General features: G+C 47.0%; 1 protein-coding gene across 10 annotated transcripts in view; it reads left to right on the forward strand.

The window, feature by feature from the left end:
• Nucleotides 1-23,927, forward strand: part of CAMTA1 (calmodulin binding transcription activator 1) — a 235,320-nt gene that overhangs the window by 172,432 nt on the left and 38,961 nt on the right. For all 10 annotated transcript variants that reach the window (XM_032131753.1, XM_032131752.1, XM_032131756.1 and 7 more), the window contains 5 exons: nt 6,750-6,903; nt 17,031-17,171; nt 19,464-21,319; nt 22,302-22,428; nt 23,156-23,290. In XM_032131753.1, the coding sequence (XP_031987644.1) occupies nt 6,750-6,903; nt 17,031-17,171; nt 19,464-21,319; nt 22,302-22,428; nt 23,156-23,290 (2,413 nt within the window). The remainder of the gene's footprint in view (nt 1-6,749; nt 6,904-17,030; nt 17,172-19,463; nt 21,320-22,301; nt 22,429-23,155; nt 23,291-23,927) is intronic.

Raw genomic sequence — 23,927 nt, forward strand, 5'->3', positions numbered from 1 at the left:
GCAAGGGATGTGTGTGCTATAATAAGCCTCATTTGTCAGGAAGAGTATCTCAAAGGAGTTCAAACCCAAAGAAACCTTTGCTTTGCCCTCAGTGCTATTGTTTGAAAATCCTCCAGGCTTTTGCAGAATGAATTGTAAAACTGCAGAGAGCAAGTGACAGGGAGGAGGAGGAGATGCCTTGGTGATTTCCATGGCAAATCTGTCTCCCTGTAGAGGCAGTCGGTGCTGGATGCAGCAGCTGGGTTAAAGGCAGCTGTTGCTGCTGTTTCACACTTTTCCTGAGCGGGGGTGTTAAGAAGGAGTATCTCTGAGCAAGCTGAAGTAGGGCACGTTGCTTTCTCTAAGTTTTCTCTGCATGCTTTAATCATGGTTGTGTTTTTCTACACAAGCAGTGGCATAGCTGTAGAAGGCTATTAACTGAGTCAGACAGCTGTCCTGGCACCTCTTCTGACCGACAGCTCAAAGCTATGAAAGTCTCGGGCTGGTCTTTCAAGAATCCAGAGAAACAGTGAAAACCACGGGTTTGAAAAAGAGCCTTGCTCTGTGGGTGGCAGCCTGGAGCCCACCGTGCTTCTTGGAGAAAACCCTTTGGGGACATGGGTGGGAGCCAGGCTGTGCTGAGCGATGCGCTGCTGTTGATGCCCTGCGTGCTGGGCGGTACCAACACCACAGGTGCTCAGGTTCCACAGACTCGGGTCTCCTTAGACCTTCCCATGAAACCACTTTCATGGTCTCTGGAGCAAAAGGCAGGACAGGAGCCTTCCCTGCTGCCTCTCTGTCCCTGGGACCTCTGCGTCAGCACCAAAGCTCCCTGCATGTGCCTAGATAAACACAGTACCAGCTCATGGCAGAATTATCTTGTCCCTGTCAGCTGCCTGTGTAAGTTAAAGCTTCCAGCTGGGAGAGGTGACACAGATGAAAAGAAATTTCCACTGTCCAGAAGAACAATAACTGTGTGAGAAAGAGAAGTGCCTTCTGTTTTATTTTGCTGCATGTTTCTGGTTGTGCAGCATCATTCTCCTGTTACACCTTTTACTAGCACTAGAGGTATTGCTATGAAAGATAAAAAGCATCTCAGAAATCAATTTCTTTTGGAACTTTGGAGACCAGGAATTACTGCATGTTATTACTCTGTGTCTTTCAAAGTGTACGTTAAGTAAACATGATCCTCAGGAGTATTCATCGGCAGCTCTTTCTATATAAAATATCTTCAAATCACATTTGATGATGTATTAGTGAGTGTTTGGTATTTGTTCTGTGTTAAGACTCTCTTATTTTGCTTCTCACACTATTTAAATGCTGCCTGATGATGCCCACACTGCTCTGTGTGCTGTGCCCTTACCAAGGTATTGAAGAGGAACTGGGGAACATGTTATAAAGTATACAGCCAGATTAAATCCTGATTCTCTTTAAAACAATTGCAGGAAATCTCGTCATCTCAAAATAATTTTTTGCTTTCCAAGCCTTTCAATATTTGCAGTACGTGGAGCTGTATCGTCCTGTAGCCAGTCTCTTGTCTCAAAAATTATTCAACTTAAACAAAAAAACTCAAAAGAATTTGGGCTGAAAAACTGGGAAAATGACTCTATGTTGGAGTTGTGGGCTGGCTGACCTTTTGAGACAAGCACTGTATCCATAGGGTATAAATCTTGAGGCCCCAGTCATGGCTGGGATGCAGCGGTGGTGAGGATGGTGGGGGTTGCCCCCACCCCAGAGGGGACCCAAAGCTCCTGTGCCCAGGCAAGGACAGTGACAACTGGCACCAGTTCCTGAGCAAGTGCATGTCAGGATGCTGATTAAAACCACACATGCACCAGTGTCTCTCTGCCTGGCTGACTCCAAGCATCCTCTCTTCCTGAGGAAGCGATTGAAGGACCAGAAGTTCCAGCAGTGCTTTTGTCAGCTGGAGCCATAGGGACAAGGTTAATTCAAGGTGCTCTGCTAGCTAAAAGGGATTTCCCAGCAGAAGGAGTCCTGCTCTGCAGCACAACAACTGCTTTTGTGTCTGGCTCTGGGGTCCCACTCTCTCCCCCGTGCTCCAGTGCCTCAGCTCGGGTGCCAGGGCTGTGCTATATCTCTGGTAATTGTCTCGTTCTCCCTAATTAAACATGCCCAGCTCTAGATAAATTAAGGCAGTAGGTTGTGCGCTCAAAGGCAGTGGATTTTTTTTTTGTTTTCACATTTAGTGTGGAAGATTAATATATTCTAATGCATCAGCCACCAGGTTACCTTCCATAGCATGACCTCAATTAGAAATTAGTTCAAGGATAAAGAAAATGCTGGGATTCAAACCAATAATCTTGCCCAAAGCTAGCATTTGGTCCCTGAAAAAATTCCATTACTTCAGTGTCTGTGTTATGTATTTGTGCCTTTTTCTTCGGGTATCCCAGACTCTGCTCTCAAACCTTTGAAAATCCAAAGGAAACCCTCCAGAAAGACACTGCTATAAATAGTAGAAGATTCTGTCATCCATGTGTCTGGGAATAGTTTCATTCACTGGTTTGATTTTTAGATAACGTATAGATGATAACACAGGCACTCCCAGTACCTGTTCCTGAGTTACCTGTGGGTACTGAAGCATCATGTAATGGTAGCCCCTCAAAACCACAAAAACCTCTTTATATTCTCTTTTTTTGGGACATCTTTACATTATCTTTTTTGGGGGGTGATAAGCTGTCAGATATTAATCCTGTCACCCCACAGCGATGGATGTGAATTATCTTCCCAGAAAGCTGAGATTCCTTTTCAGCCTTTTGGATTGAGAAATACAAAGTAAACCTTGTAAATGAATAGCTGCCAGAAAAGAAAAACCTGTTACAATTTTGGGGGTGAACAGGGACAGAGTGGGGCACAGGAGCTGCCTCTGCATCCCACTGTCATACTCCTCTCCTCCTACCCTTCTGCTTCGTGGTGTAGCCTTTAGAGCTGGAACAGGCTGGTTTCACCACGTGTAGAACTTCACAGGTTTGACACAACAGAGCTGACACAGGTGTCCAGTGCTAACCAGGGCAAGTGGCTGCGTTTGGGGGTAATTCCTTGGCTGAGATGAGATTCACTGATGCTCGTCACCCCTGAGGATAATTTACTTCCTTTCATCCTTCCAGCAGGGAGTACAAATGCAAAACTTTCAGCTCAGAGGTATTTTTCCAAATAAAATTATCTTCAGCTGTGGTCATCGGTGATTTGGGAGCCCCTGCCAGTGAGATTTTGCCTTGAGCTGATTGCCTTGGCTGAGCAACTGAAGAGCAGCTGGAAGCTGGCCAGAAATGGCTTTTGATTTTTGCTTTTAAAAGAAAAAGGAATAGAAGAAGAGAACCAAACCAGCATGCTTTGAGAAGGCAGAGGTTTTTGCAGACTTCTCCTTGGAGGGGACTGACTCTGGGAAGTGAAGAAGAAGCAAAAGGTGGTTGCTGAAATGAGAGTTTTCCCTGTGGCTGAGCCGTCGTGGAGCTCTGGAGGAACTGACCATTCCTTCACCCCAACATTGGTCAGCCCTTTGCTGGCTGCCCATGCCCCCGCTCCCCCCCCCCACCATCCCAGAACTGTTCCAGTTTTGTGTTTCTGCTCCTGTGAAAAATCCCCACATGGAGCAGGCTGGTGGAACAAACAATCCCTGTTTTAGTCAGATAGTTTCCATGGTGTGTGGTGGGCAGCAGAGGAGGCTGCCAGGCTGTTCCAGCCACTGGGATGGAGGGCTGCAGCACCATTATGTGCCATTATCACTTTCTGGATAATGTGTACATTTTCACCATCACATAGTTTTTCTCCCTCATTTTTCATGAGAACTGGCATTAGATTAATGGTTAAGCCATGGAAGAAATGTAACGCCACGCCAGTCTGATTTATTGACCACTTAGGGCTGATGAAGCTTCAAACAAGAGTCAGGCAGATGTTGCAGTTGCATTTTTCTTCATCAAAACCAACGACTTTTTGTGTTTAACCACTTGTTGTACCATCTCCTGCTTACCCCCCAGCAGCAGTGGAGGCAGTTCCTCTGCCACACTGAGGAGGCACGAGAAGCCAAGCAGCCTTGTCCAGGTCAGGGACAGATGGCAGCGCCTTCAATTCGGGTGTGGGGGAAGCAGAGCAACTCTGCTGAGGCTCCAGGCACTGGAACGATGGGTGGATTTCCAGCAGGAGTGTTTCCAGAGCCATCTGCAGCCCAGTCCAGGGCTCCCCTTGTTTCCCCCTGCCACACCAGTGAAGGGCCTCTGCCATGGCGTGTCCACTGTCCTGACACCTTTCCTGCATGGAAGTTACATTTGTAATTTTTCTTTCAGTCTTTCACATCTCTCTTGCTCTCCTGGTAGGTCACCACAGATAGTGATTCGCTGCTGATCATGAGTTTTCCAAAACATTTGTATTCTCTTCATTTGTGTCAAAACATTTCAGTTACCAAGTGGATTGGCATTCATGAGGTTTGTCAACCTAAGGTCAGCTTTTAGATGTAGCCAAAAGGAACAAACCTGTTTGGTCTGTGTTTATTTTGTATGCTTTTATATATAAAAAGTCTAAGTTCCAGTGCCAGTCCACTGCTGAGGTCCACTTGTTTGTGTTGCACTGAAGCCAGGAAGCCCCATAATCCTGACCTGCTTGGTGACAAACAGGCACTGTCAGGCTGTGAAAAACACAGTTTACCTGAGAGGAAGGTAGAAGCACCTGCAGAACTGCCACATCATCCACAGCTGCGTCTTTGCTCCCTTCTTTGAAACTTCCCTGAGAGCAAGAGGTGTATTTACATGAAATCTCTGAAGCATATTACTTTTTATTACTTCATCATCTAGATCACTAATTATGTTAAATTAGCTGATGGAGACTATTTGGGTGTATGGGTAATCATTTTTACTATCTGAACCTCTTCTGAATTATGCACGAGGACTGTGATGTTTCAGATGTACTTTTTGTAGAACGAGAAGTTGTGATGGTTTTCCGTGTCCTCTGGCTGCCTCTGTCTGAGGCAGATGTGCCCTGTGAGAAGGAAGGTTTTGAACACCTCACAGTTGAACACAAAAGGTCCAGTTGTTTGTCTACAGAAGAATCTCAGGAATAGAAGAGCCAACCGTTTTCTTTGCTTTAGCACTTTCCAAAACCACTCTGAAATAAATTACTAGCTGTTTTTTACAAGGTTTCTTTGCCACTTCCCTGTGCAGTACAACTCTTTTAGCACTGGCTGCAAGAATTTGATACTGCTTTCTCACAGAATCTTCACTGAGAAATCCCCTGCTTGCAGTTCTGACCATAGAGGGGGAAAATGCAAGTTCCTACTGGCACGTCTTCCTAACTTGAAAGAGCTTCTCCAGACAGAGGGATGTATCTGCTTACCAAGCAGATGCTCTGCAGGGCTGCTCTGCTTGTCACAGTGCTGTACATGGGTACCAGTGGCCCTCCCCCCTGCCAGCACCTTCTTAACCAGCCTGGAGGAGCTGGGAGACACGACCAGCTCCCCCTGATCTTGGGGATGCGCAGGATGCTCCCTATGTGCGGGGTGCACGAGGGAGTCACGGTCACCCCACACCCAGCAGTGCTGAGTGCCACCCTGCCCCTGCCCTGGGCTGCTCCGGGTGCAGCTCCAGCGTGCTGGGCCTCAGTGCTGTGCTTTGCCCATCAGAAGTTCCCTTCCACAGGTCTCCTTGGTGCAGGTGTCCGTGTCCTGTTCCAGCTCTCCCCTGGTTTCATAAGCAAGTGCTGCCATCAGCACAACCTTTGCAAGTGGATGATGGGTTGTGTTCCCACTCCCCCCCAGAACAGGGCTCTAACAGCATTAATGAAACATTAGAGTTTTAATTACACCATTATCCTGTTTATTTTTATAAATAATTCCAAAGCAGTCATTAAAGTTTGCGAACTTAGGAGTAAATGACTTAAGGGAAAGAAATCATCTCCTCAATCTTGTTATTATCTATTGAACAATCTCCCTGGGACGCTGTTGGGGAGCTGGCGGAGTTGTTGCTGTTGTTAAGATGATTCATTTACTCGCAGGGTGGTGACACAGAGCTCAGCTCCTGCTCCAGGTGTCGGTGGGACGGCACCGCAGTGCGTCAGAGCAGGGTCCTCCTCCCGCAGCCCCGCGGGAAGGGAGAGGAGAGCGGGATCAGCTGCGGGATCAGCCTGCAGGAGCCGGCACCTCTCTGTCCGCCTGCAGCTGTCCTGCAAAGCGCTCTTCCAGTCCCAACCGTCTGCAGCTTGCAAACATCTTCAAAAGACAAGGAATTCTCCGGGCTTGTCTGTAAAGAGCCCATCTTTGGGGCTCTCTGTAATACTGTTTGTGAGCCTCCTCGGCTCTTCCCTCCTGCTTTCTCTCACTGTATGGAGAGTGTGGCTGTTCCTGGTGTTCTCAGGTGACTTTCTCTATATTCAAAAAAGCTTGATGTGGACCAGAACTGATGGAAGCATTGTCTCAAAGGAACAAAAGGTCCCTTAAACCAAAGCATATTACCTGGTGTGCATTGTCAGTGGTGTTTGCAGGACTCTTGCAACTATTTGGTGTTGTAAGGGTTGAAAAAGAGGTTCATGCTGAGCATACAAGTGGAGCAGGAGAGTTGCAAGCAGAGGCCATCAGGATGGGGGAAGCCTTGTGCAAACTCAGGTGCTGTCTTTTGCCACCTCTCTTAAAGAACAGCTCTTACCCCTGGGAAATCCAGTACAGTCTGGGGTCTGATCACGCTGCTTTCTGTCACAGTTTTAATTAGGAAGTTAAATGCAGAGAGTGCTGGCCCCAACGATGTAACTCTTGCTCGCTGTCCCTGCAGAACCCAGACATCGTGTTGGTGCACTACCTGAACGTCCCGGCCATCGAGGACTGCGGGAAACCGTGCGGCCCCATCCTGTGCTCAATAAACACCGACAAGAAGGAATGGGCAAAGTGGACAAAAGAGGAACTCATCGGGCAGCTCAAACCGATGTGTGAGTATCTGGAGCTGGTTTTGCTTCTTTGCTGTATATTTAGAGTCCAGCGTCTCTCAGAGCCAACAACCATCCTGTGAAGGAGTCATTTGTCCATCCAACTCAGCTTGCATCTGCACACACTTTCTTTCCAATATTCAACACTTCTGGGGTGTATGGTATGAGAGCGGCCCAGATTGTCCCCAAAAAGGTCCCCTCTGCACACTGGGGGAAAATGGTACCTGTGTTCTTGCATAGGGTTCAAGGCCTCACTTGCAAAGAGCCTATGCAGTACTGGCAGGTGGATTCCCCCAAGGGCACTCCGTGTTTGGGTGGCCATTGTCAGGTCACAATGGGTTGCTGTAGCTTACAGGTGGCCCCATGGAACTGAGTGTTTTGAGTTGAGCATAATTTCCTACAGTTTTGAACTTTGCAGCCTAAAGAGAAGGCTGCTCAGGTATGCAGAGGGATGGGGAAGTTTGCCCTCAGACAGGCAGTTCTTTGAACCTCTCTGCATCTGCCTTGGTGTATAATATTTTCCTTTGCATCAGTTATATTGTATGTCTTCCCCTGGAGAGCACATTCCAATGTGCACAAAAACATCTTTTGGCAATGAAAGAAAAATGAGACATAAAGTGGGTCTATAACCAAGAGAAAATTAACTGCAGGAGCCACAATACCAAATCTGAGTCAACAAATACCAGGTCTGCTTCTGTGCCTGCCCCCTGCCCCTGCCTGGATGCTGGTGTCATGCCCAGCTTCCTGTAATTGGAGGTCACAGTCACGGAGTGCATCCTGATGTGTCTCTGCCATCCATGAAGGATCAGCCTCGTGCTGACCGCAGCATTGGTAATCTGAGTTTGCAGTCCTTTGTTGCATCCTGAGCTGTGCAGGCCCTTGTATTCCTTTTCCACACAAAGCTGGAGGGCAGAGGAGAACAGGGAAAATGACACATTTGCCCCTGGGGCTGATAAACTTAGAAATCCAGGATGTTGGTGTAGCTGAGACTGGACAAATACCTTAACATTAAACAGGAAAGGAAGCAGCAGCCTGTTAAAAAATCTGCAGTGCATCAAGAAAATTATGTGAAAACTATGACGAACTCGCCGTAAATTTAATAACACTTGGCTCTTTTATGTCTCAGGAGGGAAGAGTGAAATTCTGCGCAATTATTCAGAGTATATATGCATGTACACGTCTCTGTTTATGGGTACATATCCTGGGAAACACATCCTTAGAAATGTAGCTACAATAAAAGCTTTGGATTCTGATCAGACCTAGAAAACAAAGAGGACACGGATAACCGTGTTCGGGGAACGCAGAGGGGCACCGCTCGCCAAGAAGCCATCAGATTTGGTTCCAGTGTAGGGTGTGCCATGAAATTCTGGAGCCAAGCACATTAGTTTCATCACATTTTTGCATTAATCACATTCTTTCACAGACTTCACAGTTTGATTGCCTGATGTTTCCAAATTTCTCTGCCCTAAAGCAGATTTGTCAATGGCTTAATCAAAGCGTTGTGCACGGTGTCGCTGGTGCAGTGACAGTCTTCACCTTTTACCTGTTCTGTGCTGGGGTTTGTTATGTTTTATTCCTCTGGACTTGGAAGCTCTGTAGGGGTTTTGTTTTCTTGGTTGCTGTTTTCCATGAGAATTTCACATTTAAGACAAGTTAGTGATGAGTACAGCCAGGGTGTGTGTGGAGGTCCAAGAGCTCTGTACCTGCAGGGGGGTTTCCCATTTCAGACCACTGATGTCATTCAGGGTTAAGGAAGAGAAGCTGATAGAAGTTCTGCCTTTGGGGCAAATGCTTCCTCCTGGTCAGAGGTTGGTGGCAGTGTCCAGCTCTTGACTCACTGACAAGTGCTGTTTGTTGAACTCCTACTCAGCCTGGGCTGGAGTCAGGTGTTAAAGCCGTTGACCTCTGTCAGGTATTAAAGCTTTCCTATCAGAATGGAGGGTAGCAGACAGGCAGTGGTGTGGCAGCCAGCGGTGTGGGAGCATGTTCTCTTGGCCATGTGTGCCTGGAGAACTAAAAGCCATGTGGCAGATGGCTGGCAGGGTGAGCGGCATCGGTCCTGGAGTCCAAGCCAGGCAAATACATCAAACTGTTTTTCCTGAAATGCAGAGAGACCCTGGCTGGGATGATCAGGGAGTTTGTTTACATTTCTTGCATCCATAATTCGCTCAGCTCCCTCTTCCTTCCCCGCTGCATCATCCCAAAGTCAGTCCAGGCTTCAGCAAGTCTTCAGTAGCGTCAGGGACAGGCACCAGCTCCTGGTACCAGCCTTGTCATCCCCGTGAGCAGAGCAGGGCACTGAAGTCTGGGTTCTTGACAGGTGGCTTCTGCCCTGCTCCTGAAGGAGACCTCTGAATGCAGAGAGAGCTTCTTGGCTGGCTGCTGTTTGCTCATTCTGTGACTGTGCTTACACTGGTGGTTATGGATTAAAATCCACCTTTTTGGAGTGGCCATAGAGCTCTGAGAGCTTTGTGGAAACAGCATTAACTTGTTCTAACATAGCTGGTGTGTGAACTAATTAAGAGACTGAAATGAACCCATCTGAACATCCATGAAAGGTAAATGCTGCTCTAAGGAGTTGAGGTTTTCTTAACACCTCCAGCTGAGTTGAGACTGTAAATAATTAATTAATCAGCCTGACTTCAGCTTTCATGGCTTTGGAATTTTGCTTTAGTTCTGATCTGTTTGTCACCTGCCTTCAAGCTGGGATGTTCATGACCTCCTGGTTGCCTTCTCTGGACCATCGCTGTTGGCTTATCAGACCTCAATTTGGCTGTCCTCAAGACTGAAGCATATGAGCCTGGAAGGCCTGATACACATTCATGACCTCCCACAGGATGATTCCTTTTTCCTTGCAGGCTTGGAGATGAGGCCCCTTATCTCAGTGGTGTCAGCAAGGTCAGGGAGCCCAGGGAAGGCTGTGACACCTCCAGTGATGGCAGACCTGGGATTACCCAGCAGTTGGGAGCATCTCAGCTGGGTGTCTCAATCAAAAGGGTTGTTGTGTGTGTGTGTGTTGCTTTGGTGTGAATGCAACTTTTGAGTACATCTGTGCAAAGTGAATAGCTATAATACATGAAAATTCTGCAGGAATGTTGTCCGAGACACCTGTAAGTCATTTCAGGATGCCTGGTGTGAAGAATGAGCCTCAATTTGGCATTGCTTTCAATTTCCCCCCCCACCTTGTGGCCTGTTACAGTCTTGCTTTGAGATTTCTCTGAACAGATTAGCAGATGTCCTTAGAGGCATCTGGTGGTAAAAGCAAATTCAGTGGCAGAATCCATCACAGCAGAATTCTGTATATAAACTCCATATGATCAGCAAATTGTGGGCCAGCTCATGTTGGGGGTTTCTCCAAATCATCCCCTTTTGGCTCTCTCATCCTTCAGCTGGCATGTATGACTTACAAGCTCACAGCTGGTGCTACGTTGCAATCCTTGTTCCAGGTCCACTATAATTGAGAGCTATCTTCCTTTCAGAGGAAAAGCTTTTTGCATTCCTCTGCTGCGTAGGAACTGAGGGCTCCTGTTTGTGCCGCCTGCACGCAGCCACAGCTGGGGAAGCTGCAAGTTCCACGTGTGCCCATCAGTCAATGGGCATGGGCTGCTCTTGCCTTTTCCCAGAGTCCCTAACTCTGTGTCAGTGAAGCCATCAGGCCTCCTGGAGGTGACCTCAACCTGCATCCCTGCATTGTCATCACTGGAGAAGGCATCAGACGCCTGTAGCTCAGAACAAAAAATAGCAGCAATCGGCATTAATGCGGTTTGAAGAATTGAGTTGTTGGGAGTTTCGTCTTGACTTGAATTTATATTCAATTTCAGTAGCTCTGTTTAAGGAGTGGGGTTATATTTCATCTTAAAAGATCAGTTGTAGAAAAATGCTATATGGGATGATTTTTACAATTCCCCAAGCAGTTTGTCAGAGCTCCAAAGTGCCCCTCAAAACTGAAGCTTGCCAGCTTAGCTCAGCTGGCCACGTAAAAAGCAACGTGGATTCTTCAAAAAGACATTGGGTTTAATAATGCTGACATCCAGTTTTACTGCAATAGTCTGAGTTTTTATTAAAAAGATAACATGACAGAAGGTGCTACATAGGTTCTTATATCCCACCCACCACTTGGACTTAGAGTACCCCGTTCACATTGTCTGCATGGCCAGCATCAGCTTCCTGCTCATCAGCCACCTGCTCGGCTTCTCATCTTCCCGCCAACCCTTTGACTACTGCAGGTGTGCAGCTCTAAAAACGAGTCCCATGCAAGAATACACTTTTCCTCTCCCTCTGAGATCTGTGGTGGGCTTTATGTCCCCAGAGGAAGCTTGCTCCCATGCCTATATGGGCCACTTTGTAGGGAAACATGGTTTCCCTTGTGGTCAAATTTTACCTGATGTATAAAGTCCCACTTCGCCAAAAGATCAAAATTAGAAACTGTGTTTTAGCTGGTGCCTTTCAGCTGTGTTTGGAGACACCAAAGTGAAATAATCCCACCGAGTGCTGACAGCAGGCCAGCAGGAGGAACCCACTGTTAGCAGCAATGGAAACTAACTTGAGGAAACCTAAACCAAATAGTTTCCTGACCCCTTAAAACTTGGGTATTAAACCAGATGCAGCAATTGCCGAACCTCTCTGAGGAGGCTGAGGGCACACCAGCCTTTGTTTCCTGTTCTTCCGTAGTATTTTATGTCCCCTGTTAACATTTGGCTGTAGTTACTGGCAGACTCAGTCCTAGAGCATCCGCAAAGGTGTCAGTCTGCGTGTTCCTGGCAGTGCCACCGAGATGTGAAAGCCTGGGGAAGGAGGGCTGGGAGCCTTGGGAAAGGCTCAAGGCCCTCTCTGTGCGGGCCGTGCTTATGAGGAATTTTTTCCCCAAAATGGCCAAGCAGGATTTTTGCTTAAAAAAAAATCCTGGAGAAAAAAGAAAATTAAAAAATAACACTAGAGAAATGGAGAGGCTTTGCCGAGCTTCTGTGGGTCCGGGGCGCCGGGACACGCCGTCCCGATCCCAGTGCTGATCGCGGTCCTGATCCCAGTCCTGATCCCAGTCCTGATCCCAGTGCCGATCCCAGTCCTGATCCCAGTGCCGATCCCAGTGCCGATCCCAGTGCCGATCCCAGTCCTGATCCCAGTCCTGATCCCAGTGCCGATCCCAGTCCTGATCCCAGTCCTGATCCCAGTGCCGATCCCAGTGCCGATCCCAGTGCCGATCCCAGTCCTGATCCCAGTGCCGATCCCAGTGCCGATCCCAGTGCCTATCCCAGTCCTGATCCCAGTGCCGATCCCAGTGCCGATCCCAGTCCTGATCCCAGTGCCGATCCCAGTGCCGATCCCAGTGCCGATCCCAGTCCCGGCCCGCTCCCGCCGCCCGTTCCTTATCCGCTGGCGCCACCTGGCGGCCGCCGGGCGCTGCTCCCGGCGCTCTTCGCAGAGGAGGAGGAGGGGGAGGAAGGATGCTGATGGTGCCCTTGAGCCGCAGCCGGGGGAGGGCGAGGACCGCACGGGACGAATGGGAGAGGTGGCTTCCACTCTGCTCGTCCACGTGCGAACAGCATTGGACTTCACGCGTCTGTGAACAGTGGCAGGAGTGCTGCTCCGAGCAGCTTCGGAAGAGTCGTGTCCTGCTACTCCCCTTCAAGGGACATTGGACTGCACGTCTGCCCACTCTCTATGAGCATCCCACTGCATCTCAGCAAACCTTCAAGGAAAGGTGTTGCTTTGGAAGACAGACATCCCTTTAAAGAACAGCTCCGAGCAAAAAACCCGTGAGAGTCCGTGCAAGACATTAGCATTCAGGGGGTGTCACTGCTGTCCCCAGCAGTGAGGCTCAGGTAAACCTGTCCTTCACAACCAGTAATGAGTGGAAACGGAAGGCTGGAAAATCAGAGCCAAACTGTGTGTGGGCGTCTGAGCACGAAAGGATAAATCGAATGGAAATATCCTTCAGCCAAACTGAGAAATCAGAGCAAGGCCTTTACTTCTGTCAACAGAAACGCAGTGGAAATTGGAGGGACAAGGCTGCCATTTCCAATTGACCATCGCCATGGAAACACCTCTCTGTGTCAACACTTGGTGGAGAAGAATGTGGGCAGCAAGGCAGGAATGGGCACTTGGACAAAGGACCCGCTCACGCTCCCAGCAGCACTTTGGGGATTTTTAAAACACTTTGTGTGGGTCAGGAGTGGCTGAGGGCAGGACTTCTGACACCAGGGCTTGCAGCAGGCTGTCAAGATATATCAGGAGGGAGAGGCAAACAGAAACCTGACCTTGATGATTCTAGATATTCCAGCTTTATCAGTCTATCCAACTTACCAGTTTCATGTGGGAGAGCTCATTGTTGTTACTCAAGTAACAAAAGACTTATCAAATTGGGGTAGAGGAGTAGCACATAGGGTATAGGGAATGGCTTCCTCATGTACTGTACATGTACATGTATGTGTAAGCTGTGTCCTGGGTGGGTGGTATGGAAGAGCAAGGTCTTTGGCACAAAACCAGGAAGGTAAAATGTTTGAAGGGGCAAAGAGAAATGTCTAAGAGCATTCAGAAAGGGTGAAATGATCAGATTTAAATGTGGGAGGATATTTTAGGGACAAGTTTTACTTAGAGTAGAGAAACCGGAGGGAGGGAAACAGGTAAACAGCTGTTGATGGTGTTAGGTCTAGAGTGATGATGAGACAGTGATGTAGAGTTCAGGTGATGGGGAGGAGGAAGATATCTGCAAGACAGGAGGACTGCAGGCCTGGAAATTGTGGAGGACTGAATACCACCAGCAGCAGAAGGCAGCAGAAGTAGCTGGGGTATTGTAAGAAACTTGGACAGTCATATATTTCTGTGTGCAAGTTTCCCTTGGATTCTGAGCAGCTTTTCTGCTGATAATTCAGATCATCTTTCATCCCTTTACTCCTGATGGTCGAAGTCCTGGCAGTGCTAATGAATGAGGAGCTGCTGGGCACTATCAGGAGGTCGTTTTCATTGCCTTTTCTTCAAAAGAGAAGAAGGCGAAGAAAAGTGAGAGCCCAAGCTCACAGAAAGAGATTGGAGCAGCATTTGCACTCTGAGTCGTGGACCTTCCCCCAGCCTCACTTCTCTCCTTTGAGCACCCAGTGAAGCACCAGTAACTGCCTGGCTGCGCTGCCTCTGCCTCGTGCTGCAGGCACTGTTCAGAGGCTGTTTGGCAGGAGGAATGTGCTGCTGCTGTAATGCAGCAGCTTTTAGACCCCTCCATGCTATCACTGAAAAGGAAAGTGTTGAAGCAGTTAACAGCTTTCATTTTAAGTTACCAGGAAATGCAGTGGGAGTCTAAACAGGAATCCGGATTAAAATCCTTTCCAGAATTTCTGCTAAGCTTCAGACTTTTTTTTCCTTTTGTGTTCATATATTAGGGCTATATTTAATCAAACATAGTTCTACAGTGGTTTCACTTTTTGAACCACTAAGAAGCAGGAAGAGTATGTGTGTATGCTTTTTATTAGCCTTCCTTTCATAATGCACTTTCTTCCCTATAGAAATCTCCTTTCCTGCTGATTCATTATGTGTCAGGAAACCAAGCGTGACATGTTAAAAGCCATCTTGATAGTGTTTGGTATTCAGTACTAACAATTCACCAGGCACAGGAGTCTTTCTTTAAAAGAGGGAGGAAGAAAATCTGCATATTGGATGTGCCAAGATAGTGGATAATTTGCATTAAGCATCCAGACATTCTTTTTCTGCAATCTGTCACCCTTCACTGGCTTTTTATTTTATAACCTTCATAGCATACGGGGAACATAAGTACTAAAAAAAAGTGGCACCACGTGGACAGAAACTGGAGCTGGAGCCCTGTAGGATCAGCTGGAGTAAGGCTACAGAAGGACCTTTCCTCAGCAGCAGTTGATCCTCAGTGGGACTTTGCTATGCTGGAAGGACCTGAAAATAATAGGCATGGTCCTCTAAGTACCCAGCTATAAAGCTGTCCATTATGCCTTAGCTCCTAGCTCACAGCTTGATTCAGACTTAAGAACCATCATCATGAATACACAAACCCCAAGTCATGATTCAATTCCCAGACTTGCCCCCACGATGCACTGCTCATCCCAGGATTCAGCAGCAGTAGGGAGCAGTGCTGCCATCCTGCTGTAGAGCAGACTTTCTGTACCCAACAACACAGCCTAAAGCTCACTTCTTTAGCAAAGTGTTTCTAAAGTAACCAGAAATGACTTAATGCAAAGTTTCTCAATAATAATTACAGTTCGGCAACTTCGTGTTGTATAGCTGAAAGCATCCAAAATACCTGACTGCGTTCTAATCTCACTGACAATGTATTTTTTGTAAAACTGCTATTTGAACATCACTTATTAGACATAATATCATAGGTGACAGAATACTGTAAGAAATGAATGTGAGCAGAGGTAGTGAAGTGGCAAGCGTGTCTAACTTAGGTGTAAAAACAGAGACTGAGTGTTAAGAGGAAATTCAAAACTGCGAATGTACTAGAAAGCAAAATCTGTTGGGTACGATAACAATAAATGTGGTCATCAAACAAACATAGAGGGACTTATTACTAAGCTATCTGCAGCACTTTAAATAGTGTTATGGGGAAAAATACTTGTAAACCTTATTTACAGTATTTCTGCAGGTTATCCAGCATGGCCAATAGAAATGTGAATTCTGCAGTATAAAACTAGACCAAGATGAGATGCTGTTAGGCAAAGTGACATTAGTGGGTGATGAGGCAATACAGCAACAGGTTACCAAAAAAGCAATAAAACTGCTTCACAGAGCAGATCCAGAAGCTCTGTTCCACCAGCTGCGTGTGACACACTCAGTGAGCAGCATCAAAGAGGAGAACAGGAGACTGTTCCCAGGATATGCCGCCCCTGTGACTACAGTCATTAGATGTCACACACATTCCTTCATTTGCACGATGCTGCTTTTGGCTTGTGCCCCAGCCTCTGGCTGTACAGGAGCATCAGCCCAACCTGCTGTTGCCAGGATTTCACCCCATCACATCGGGGACCTTCACCATGCAGGGATCTGTGTATTTGCTACAAAGCCTAAGTCCATGGGACTTTTAGCTTTGGTTTTGTATATTCTGGTTAAGGATTTTAGAACACAACGTGCAAGGAATGTGCCTTGATAGACTATGGCAAAGACACTCCTGAAAAGAAGCTGCCAGGCATGAGGACACCTTGGAAATTATGTTGTCACTTATCAGCACTTTCCAAAATCTGCACATGAGCTCTGGTGCATTTAAAGGATAAATAAATAATATACACATATAAGTTGCTCAGAGAACCATTAAAGGAGACAGAAAATGCTTTGAGTCAGTTATTACGGATAAAATATTTTGTGCTATTTCCATTAAAAGTCAGGTTGCAAATATCACTGTTATAGGAAATTCTGCAACTAAAATATTCTGAGACGGAGCCTTTATTCAAATCATGTATCTGCGTGCAGTCTAGCATTCTTATTTAAATAGCTAACAGGCCCAGAGAGTTCCCAAGAAAAGAGCTTCAGTTTGCAACATGTTCTGTAACATCACCCACCTGTCCGTTTTCCCAAATTACTGAAAGGTCGTCCAAGTCTGGGGAGGAACTCACACAGTGTCTGTTAGTCACTCCCAAAAAATGAGTCAGCCTTCACTGCTGCCACCCGGGATCTGACAATGAAGACCTGGCAGAAGGCTTGCATTCGCTGTTACCCTGATGTATTTTTGGCTGCTGATTTTACTATAAAGCTGATCTTGTTTTCATATTAGACAGAAAAAGATTCCAAAACACTTTTTGGAATTACACTGCTTTACTTCAATGAAACCAAGTCTTTTGTTGTTTTTGGGTTTTCAGTGAAGGTTGCAGAGACTACAGAGAGTCATTGCAGGTGCACAGTCCCTGTTAGCAGCAGACTGAAATAGAGCCAGATGCTCTACTGAGGAGTTTTTCCTCTGTATGTACCTAATTCAGGAATTGCATTTGGAAGCCTGTTGATACCAAGGAGCAGAGAATAGTAAAGCAGTAACCATTACTATTGCTTTTTATAGGTCTCCTTTCAGTTCTGACAGAAAGCAGCAGGAATGGATTTCTGCTGGTCATTTGGAGTGGCTTTTGATGGTTTTGGCGTGGTTTTGCAGTTTCTGATGGGAAATTTTACTGTTCTCTTTGCAGTTCATGGCATCAAGTGGACATGCAGCAATGGCAACAGCAGTTCAGGGTTCTCAGTGGAACAGCTCGTGCAGCAGATCCTCGATAGCCACCAGACCAAGCCCCAGCCTCGAACACACAACTGTCTCTGCACTGGTACCTTGGGTGAGTACCTCGGGAGGGCACAGAGTGACTCAGCTTCATCCAGTCTGGGAGCAGGGTTTGTAGTACTAAGGTGATAAAAATGCTGTCTCATGAAACACCAGGACACAATGAACTCAGGGTTGACAGGAGAAGTCTCAAGCATAGAAAGATGCAGCTGGAACTTCTGGGAAAAATGGCAACGCTTTCTAATAAATGCAGTCTATATATGACCTTCTCAAAAACGTATATTCTCTTCTACATGTGCAAATTCTGTTACCAAAGCCTCAAAACCTAATGTTCTTCCAACTTCACTCTCTGAATTCCTTGCCCTGCGCCTCACTTTTTTGGAGAAGTGCTCAGGTGGTTAACTACAAGGTATCACTGAGATAAGACAGGTCTTATTTAGGTATCATGAAAATACAGATCTCTTTCCTGTTAAAGGAGATTACTTTGTTTTGGATGACACTACAGCAGCAAGAAACAGCATCCTTAGTGTTAGCATTTCCCACAGACAGTGGGGAGCTAAGTGATTCACTTTCCAGCTCATCTGCTTTATGGCTGCTCCTTTCTAGCACTTTGGTCAAGTAAAGTATATGACACAGTGACTAGTCTTTAGCAAAACTTATAAAGGAAAGTTGTCGGTGCTTCACAGGGTTTATTTTTTTCTTTTCTTGAGCAGTTGCATTATACAATCAAGGCTTAAATAAGAATGATGACCTCTGAAATACCTGAGTTTGGATTAAAATTCACCCCTTAAGGCTCAGCATTTGATCCAGGCTTGCAGATCTGAACATGAATCCTTTTATTCTTCCCTTTGATGTTTTGTCTTGTGCTAAGTCTGCTCAGTGCTTTTTTAGTATAACAGTATTGCTTTGTTTTGTAACTGGTTTGCACACTGACACACACATTCTCAATTCCTCACTGTCATCCACAAATACAGCAGCATGAAAGTCTTTCCCTTGTTCCTGTTCATTTCTATACCTAGGAGAATAGAGAGATTTAACATTGTATTTAGTCTCAAAAGCACTGTCTTGAACTACTTTAAGTGACCTCATTCAAATCTTGAACACATAATACAGAAGTTCCCCTTCAAGGGCAAGGAACAAAAGATTTAGCAAATTGCAGTGGCTACATGGATGCTTTATGTCGCCCAGAAGATGGCATTTGTAATTGTAGCCATGAGCTATAGGGAGGAGGCTTCTTTCCCCCTTCAGTCATTTTACAGTTCTGTAATTAATGTTCTTACCTCATTCTAGGGAGAATTAATCAATTTAGGAAAGAAACATCAAAAATTCCTGGGCTGCTGTTCTTTAAACAGCAAAAGCAGTCCCTGTACCGGAGTTTGTGACTAAGGTTCCTTTGCAGACAGAATTGTTTGCTTCATCCTGCTTGATTACAAGCTCTCAGGAATGTAGGTGATGTTACCTTCTGTCAGGCCAGTAAAGGTGCTGGCTGGCTTAATTCACGGAGGATTGTGTTCTGGTGGCCCTTGCTTGAACATTCTTCAGCAGCTCCAGTGCTGACCATGTGCTCTGTGTGCTCCTCTCAGAGTACAACATCTCTGTTTGTCAGCGCAGGAATGGCTGAGAGTCAGAGAAACGCATCACCATCCTTATGGGAGAGCAAGAATGCTTTGTATGGCTCATGGGTTACTTCTTTAATAATTCGATTGGCACCTGTAAGACACAGTGATGACAGGAAGATGTGGGTTACAGTCTAGGCAGCAGGGTGATGCCAGGGACAGGGGCATGATGTGGCACCCATCACCTCCAGATTACTGGGCAGCATCCATGCCCCAGGAGTGGGTGTCAAACTTCCCAATGTCGCCCAGCGTAGAGAGCCGAGCATCTGTGTTCAGGGGCTGAGACATTGTCCGTGGGGCAGATGGAACAGGGCCCTGTGCCACAGCTGACAACAGCAGCACTTGCTCTGCAGACTCTGCACTGAGATTAGGCACATTTAAATAACTCTGAAACTTGTCATAGATGCCAGTTCCTCTCTGCCTGATTGGGGCACAGAGGAAGGGGGCAGGTGCTACACGGGGTGAGGGTAGGGGTGACTGTGTGCCTGTTGTGAGGTTGCTGTCGTTGCACGCAGTGGATATGTGCATCAGACAGGAGCTGTACTTCTGGCACTGGTGAGAAATTTGTTTTATTTCCAAGGTCTCTCCTGCTCTCTCATGCATGTGGTCTATCACTCTCGCACATGTATGCATAAGCATAGCTGTCCCTTGCTACAGCCATGAGACACACAGCTAACATTGTCCTAATTTTGTATTTACTGAACGGCAGATGTTGTTGTTTTCTGGCACAGGGGCAGGAAGCAGTGTGCATCACAAGTGTAACAGTGCCAAACACCGCATCATATCACCAAAGGTTGAACCAAGGACAGGTGGGTACAGCGCTCATTCAGAGGTACAAAATAACGATGTCTCTGAAGGCAAGAACGAGCACAGTCATGGCAAGGCCTCCAGCCGAGAGAAGAGGAACGGCAAAGTGGCGAAACCAGTGTTGCTCCATCAAAACAGCACTGAGGTTTCTTCCACCAACCAGGTGGAGGTCCCTGACACGACCCAGAATTCTCCTGTGTCCATCAGCAGTGGGTTAAACAGCGACCCAGATATGGCAGATAGCCCAGCTGTCACTGGTGTGTCCAGTATGGCTGTAGCATCAGTTATGGGAAGTTTGTCACAAAGTGCCACCGTATTTATGTCAGAAGTCACCAGTGAAGCTGTGTACACCATGTCACCCACCTCTGGCCCAAATCAACACCTTCTGTCCTCAGATGCAGCTGCACAAGGACTGGTACTTGCTGTGAGTTCAGATGGACACAAATTTGCTTTTCCAACAACTGGCAGTTCAGAGAGCTTGTCAATGCTACCCAGCACTGTCTCCGAGGAACTTGTGCTCTCCACAACTTTAGAAGGAAATAGAAAAATTCCAGAAACCACCATGAATTTTGACCCAGACTGTTTTCTTAACAATCCCAAGCAAGGGCAGACTTATGGTGGAGGAGGTATGAAAAGTGAAAGCATCAATACCAACATAAGGCAGTCACCCACAACAGAACGTAACTTCAACTTCAATACAACCCTCACAAAAGAAATTAAAACCGAGGACACATCTTTCGAACAACAGATGTCCAAAGAAGCATTTTCCTCCACTTCTGCATCTAACACTCTCACACTCAGTACTGGTTCAGGTTTACTTCCATCTGGAGGAGGTCTGAGCCCAAGTACCACCCTGGAGCAGATGGACTTCAGTGCCATTGACTCCAACAAAGACTATTCTTCCAGCTTCAATCAGACCGTCCAGAGCCCTCACGTCCATCAGACCCCTTCCCCCAGCTTCTTTCTCCAGGATGCCAGCAAACCTCTTCCCCTTGAGCAAAACACTCACAACAATTTGAATGACACAAGTAGCTCATTTGTGAACACGTTAGGAATCTCCAGTGTGAAAACAGAGCCCTCGTCCCAAACCACTTCCAACTGTAATGGCACAGTGGAAACCAGAATAGAGTCCACCTCTTCTCTCCAGCTCATGCAGTTCCAAGCAAACTTCCAGGCTATGACTGCAGAAGCTGAAGTTCCCATGGAGACCTCCCAGCAGGCAGAAGGAAATGAAAATCTACTTAAATCAGGGGATCTTCAAGCCTGCAACACAGAACACTACTTGCAGCCTGAGGCCAACGGGGGTATCAGGAATGGGAACAACCTCCCTATTCTCCAAGGAAACATGGTACAAGGACTCTATCCTGTGGCCCATCCTAGCTTAAATAACTCCTCCAACATGGAGCTTAACTTAGACCACTTTGACATCTCCTTCAGCAACCAGTTTTCTGATCTAATTAATGATTTCATATCAGTAGAAGGTGGGAGCAATGCTCTGTATGGACACCAGCTGGTGTCAGGTGACAATGCTGGACTGTCTCAGCCTGAAGACAGTAACAGAGCGACGTACAACCAGGCTGAAATGTGCATTCCTTGCTGCAGCCCTCAGCAAGCCAACATGCAGCTCAGCAGCACGGAGAACGGAGCCAGCACCATGGCATACATGCACGTGGCTGAGGTGGTCTCGGCAGCTGCGGCACAAGGCACTTTGGGGTTACTGCAGCAGAGTGGGCGCTTGTTCATGGTGACAGATTATTCGCCAGAATGGTCTTACCCTGAGGTAAGTCCAGGGCTTTTACTCACTGATGTTTACTGCTTTATCTTTCATTGCTTTGTTAATAAGGGAACTGTTTTGTTAAAGCTTTGAAAAGGCTTTTAAAATATTTCTCTTCAAGTCAGAGTGTTCAAGGCCGTTTGCATGTCTGAGTGTATTTTTAATTAAGCACTTCATTATCCTGACAGGACTCTTTCTTCGCTTAGGAAGCATCTGAACAGAAAGGTATTGTTTCATTGAAAACAAAGTCTTTCCCACATGATGGCTTCATGGTGCTACCTACCACCAATAGAGCAATAGAGTTTGCAGACTGGAGCTGTTCCTTAAATTTGTCACTGATGTTCTTAGAATAACTCAAGGCCTGCACAGCCTTAATGAGTTCAGCATTTCCCTCCATCTCAATCCCTTCCAAAATCAATCACATGCCCCATAAGCTGAAAATGGCAGCAGCACAGACCTTACTGATGTGAAGGAATGCGTGAGAAAAGAGGCTGTTTGAGCCACTAATGGGAAGAGAAGGTTGTTTTGAATTTTAAAAAAAGTTTTTGTTTTCGTAAGTCTGGCCTTGAAGCACTGTTGTGTCTGTGTACGGAGGTGTGCAGTTACTGCTCAGGGCCGGTCTCCCTGTCCCCGCTGCGCAGCGCTGTCCGGTTCGCAGTGGGATGCGGCCCCGCGAGGCTGATGGGGACATTCCCGGCCTTCGCCGAGCGGCTGCGGGCGGGGCGAGCGCGGCAGCCCCGGGCCGGGACCGGGGCCGGGAGGGGCCGCAGCGGGCTGGGAGAGGCATCGGGGGCCTCGTCCCCCCGGGGCGCCGCCGCCGCCCGGGCCCGGCTGTGTCGCTGCCGGCGGCGGCCGCCCGAGGGCAGCACGGCCGCGGGGAAGGGGCGGCGGGCCCGGGGCCGCTCGGGGCCGGTCGCCGTTCGGCCGCGCTTTTCCCCGCCATGGCCTCTCCTGTCATGCTTGAGTCTCTCCCTTTTTTCCCTCGCAGGGAGGAGTAAAAGTCCTGATTACCGGCCCGTGGCAGGAAGCCAGCAATAATTACAGCTGTCTGTTTGATCAGATCTCAGTGCCTGCATCTTTAATTCAGCCAGGGGTACTGCGCTGCTACTGCCCAGGTAAGGAGCACTGCTCTCCTGCATCTTGTGGTTTCAGAGCCTCATCATGTCATATACGTGTACAAAAGTGCAAAGGCATCAAGAAGCTTCTCCTTTGACCAATTTAGTGTGAGAAGAGCAATTTGGTATCTTGATACATCACAGCAGATCACAACAAATATTATTTAGAATCTCTGAATTAACTTTAAAATAATTATTTGAAATAATTTAAAATAATTCTAAGCATTCCTTTCATTTTGAAAGAGCAGATTAAAGAATAGCTGTTATTCAGGGGTGCACTCACTGCTCTGCTGACTCAATTTGCCTACATTTTGCCCCTTGCTACTTACAGCATGAGAACACCTCTAACCTCCCCACAGCGCTTTTCAGTAGTGATGGCCCTCAGTATGTGACTTTAAGTGGATGCGGAATAACTTGGCTTCATTGCTGGGCCCCAGCTTCCCACTGGAAATGCAGTGAGGCTGCTCAATCTTCAGAAACACATGTGATTCTGCCTCCTGCCAGAACAACCCATTAGATGACTCTTAAGCTTAAAACCTCCATCTTTGAAAATACTAACTGGTATTTTTGACTTTTGAATCGTCTAGCACAAAAATACTGTTCAGCACCCCATCTCTTTACCTGCTCTCAGCTCAATACTTAGCCCACAGGGATATCCACAGGGTAATTCCTAGCTGTGGGTTTCTGCTGGGAGTTCTCTGTCTTACAACATGCACTTTCCTTTTAGCTCATGACACTGGGCTCGTGACTTTGCAAGTTGCCTTCAACAATCAGATCATCTCCAATTCTGTGGTATTTGAATATAAAGCCAGAGCTCTGCCAACCCTGCCTTCCTCCCAGCATGACTGGCTGTCCTTGGACGGTAAGAAGCATGTGATATTCCTTAAGAAAGTTGGCCAAATGTAGGACTGTGAATGATAGAGCAGTTCCTGGTGGGGGAGGGATGTAGCAGGGCAAGTTTGTCCTGACAGGAAGGGCTGTGGCAATGTTAATCAAAGTCCTCTCACTGAAATGTCTTACTAGTTCTGTTGATGTGAAAAAAATGTTGCTGCCTTTTTTTACAAGGTGACAAAGGGGAGGGGGGTTTTGTCTGAATGGAAAGCTGATCATACTGCCCAGTTTCTAGAAGGAGAGAAGCATTTACCCTGGAATTGTCTTTCCTGAGAACTCTGAAACTTGAGATTGTCTAGAAAAATGTGTATTTATGTAAGCAGAAAATGGGGAGATAGTGAGGCATGTACAAGAGGGACATTCCTTAGAAGTTGGGATGGTACCACTTCTTCCAAAGAGCAGCATGGATACAGAGCACTGTGGGTATTGCAGAGTGAAGAGAGGTTTGTGGTGTGGCTGCAGAGGCACAGTTGCAAACAGAAATAGAACTATCTCTTAATGAGGAGGTGCACATAGTCTTATGTTCAGCATCAAAATCAAATTTGCTTGAGAGGATTATAAGAGTCCATAGGTGCTTTTCATGTGCTGCCGAGGCCTCCCGCTGCCTG

Source organism: Corvus moneduloides, chromosome 22 (genome assembly GCF_009650955.1).
Source record: "Corvus moneduloides isolate bCorMon1 chromosome 22, bCorMon1.pri, whole genome shotgun sequence".
NCBI classification, from domain to species: domain Eukaryota; kingdom Metazoa; phylum Chordata; class Aves; order Passeriformes; family Corvidae; genus Corvus; species Corvus moneduloides.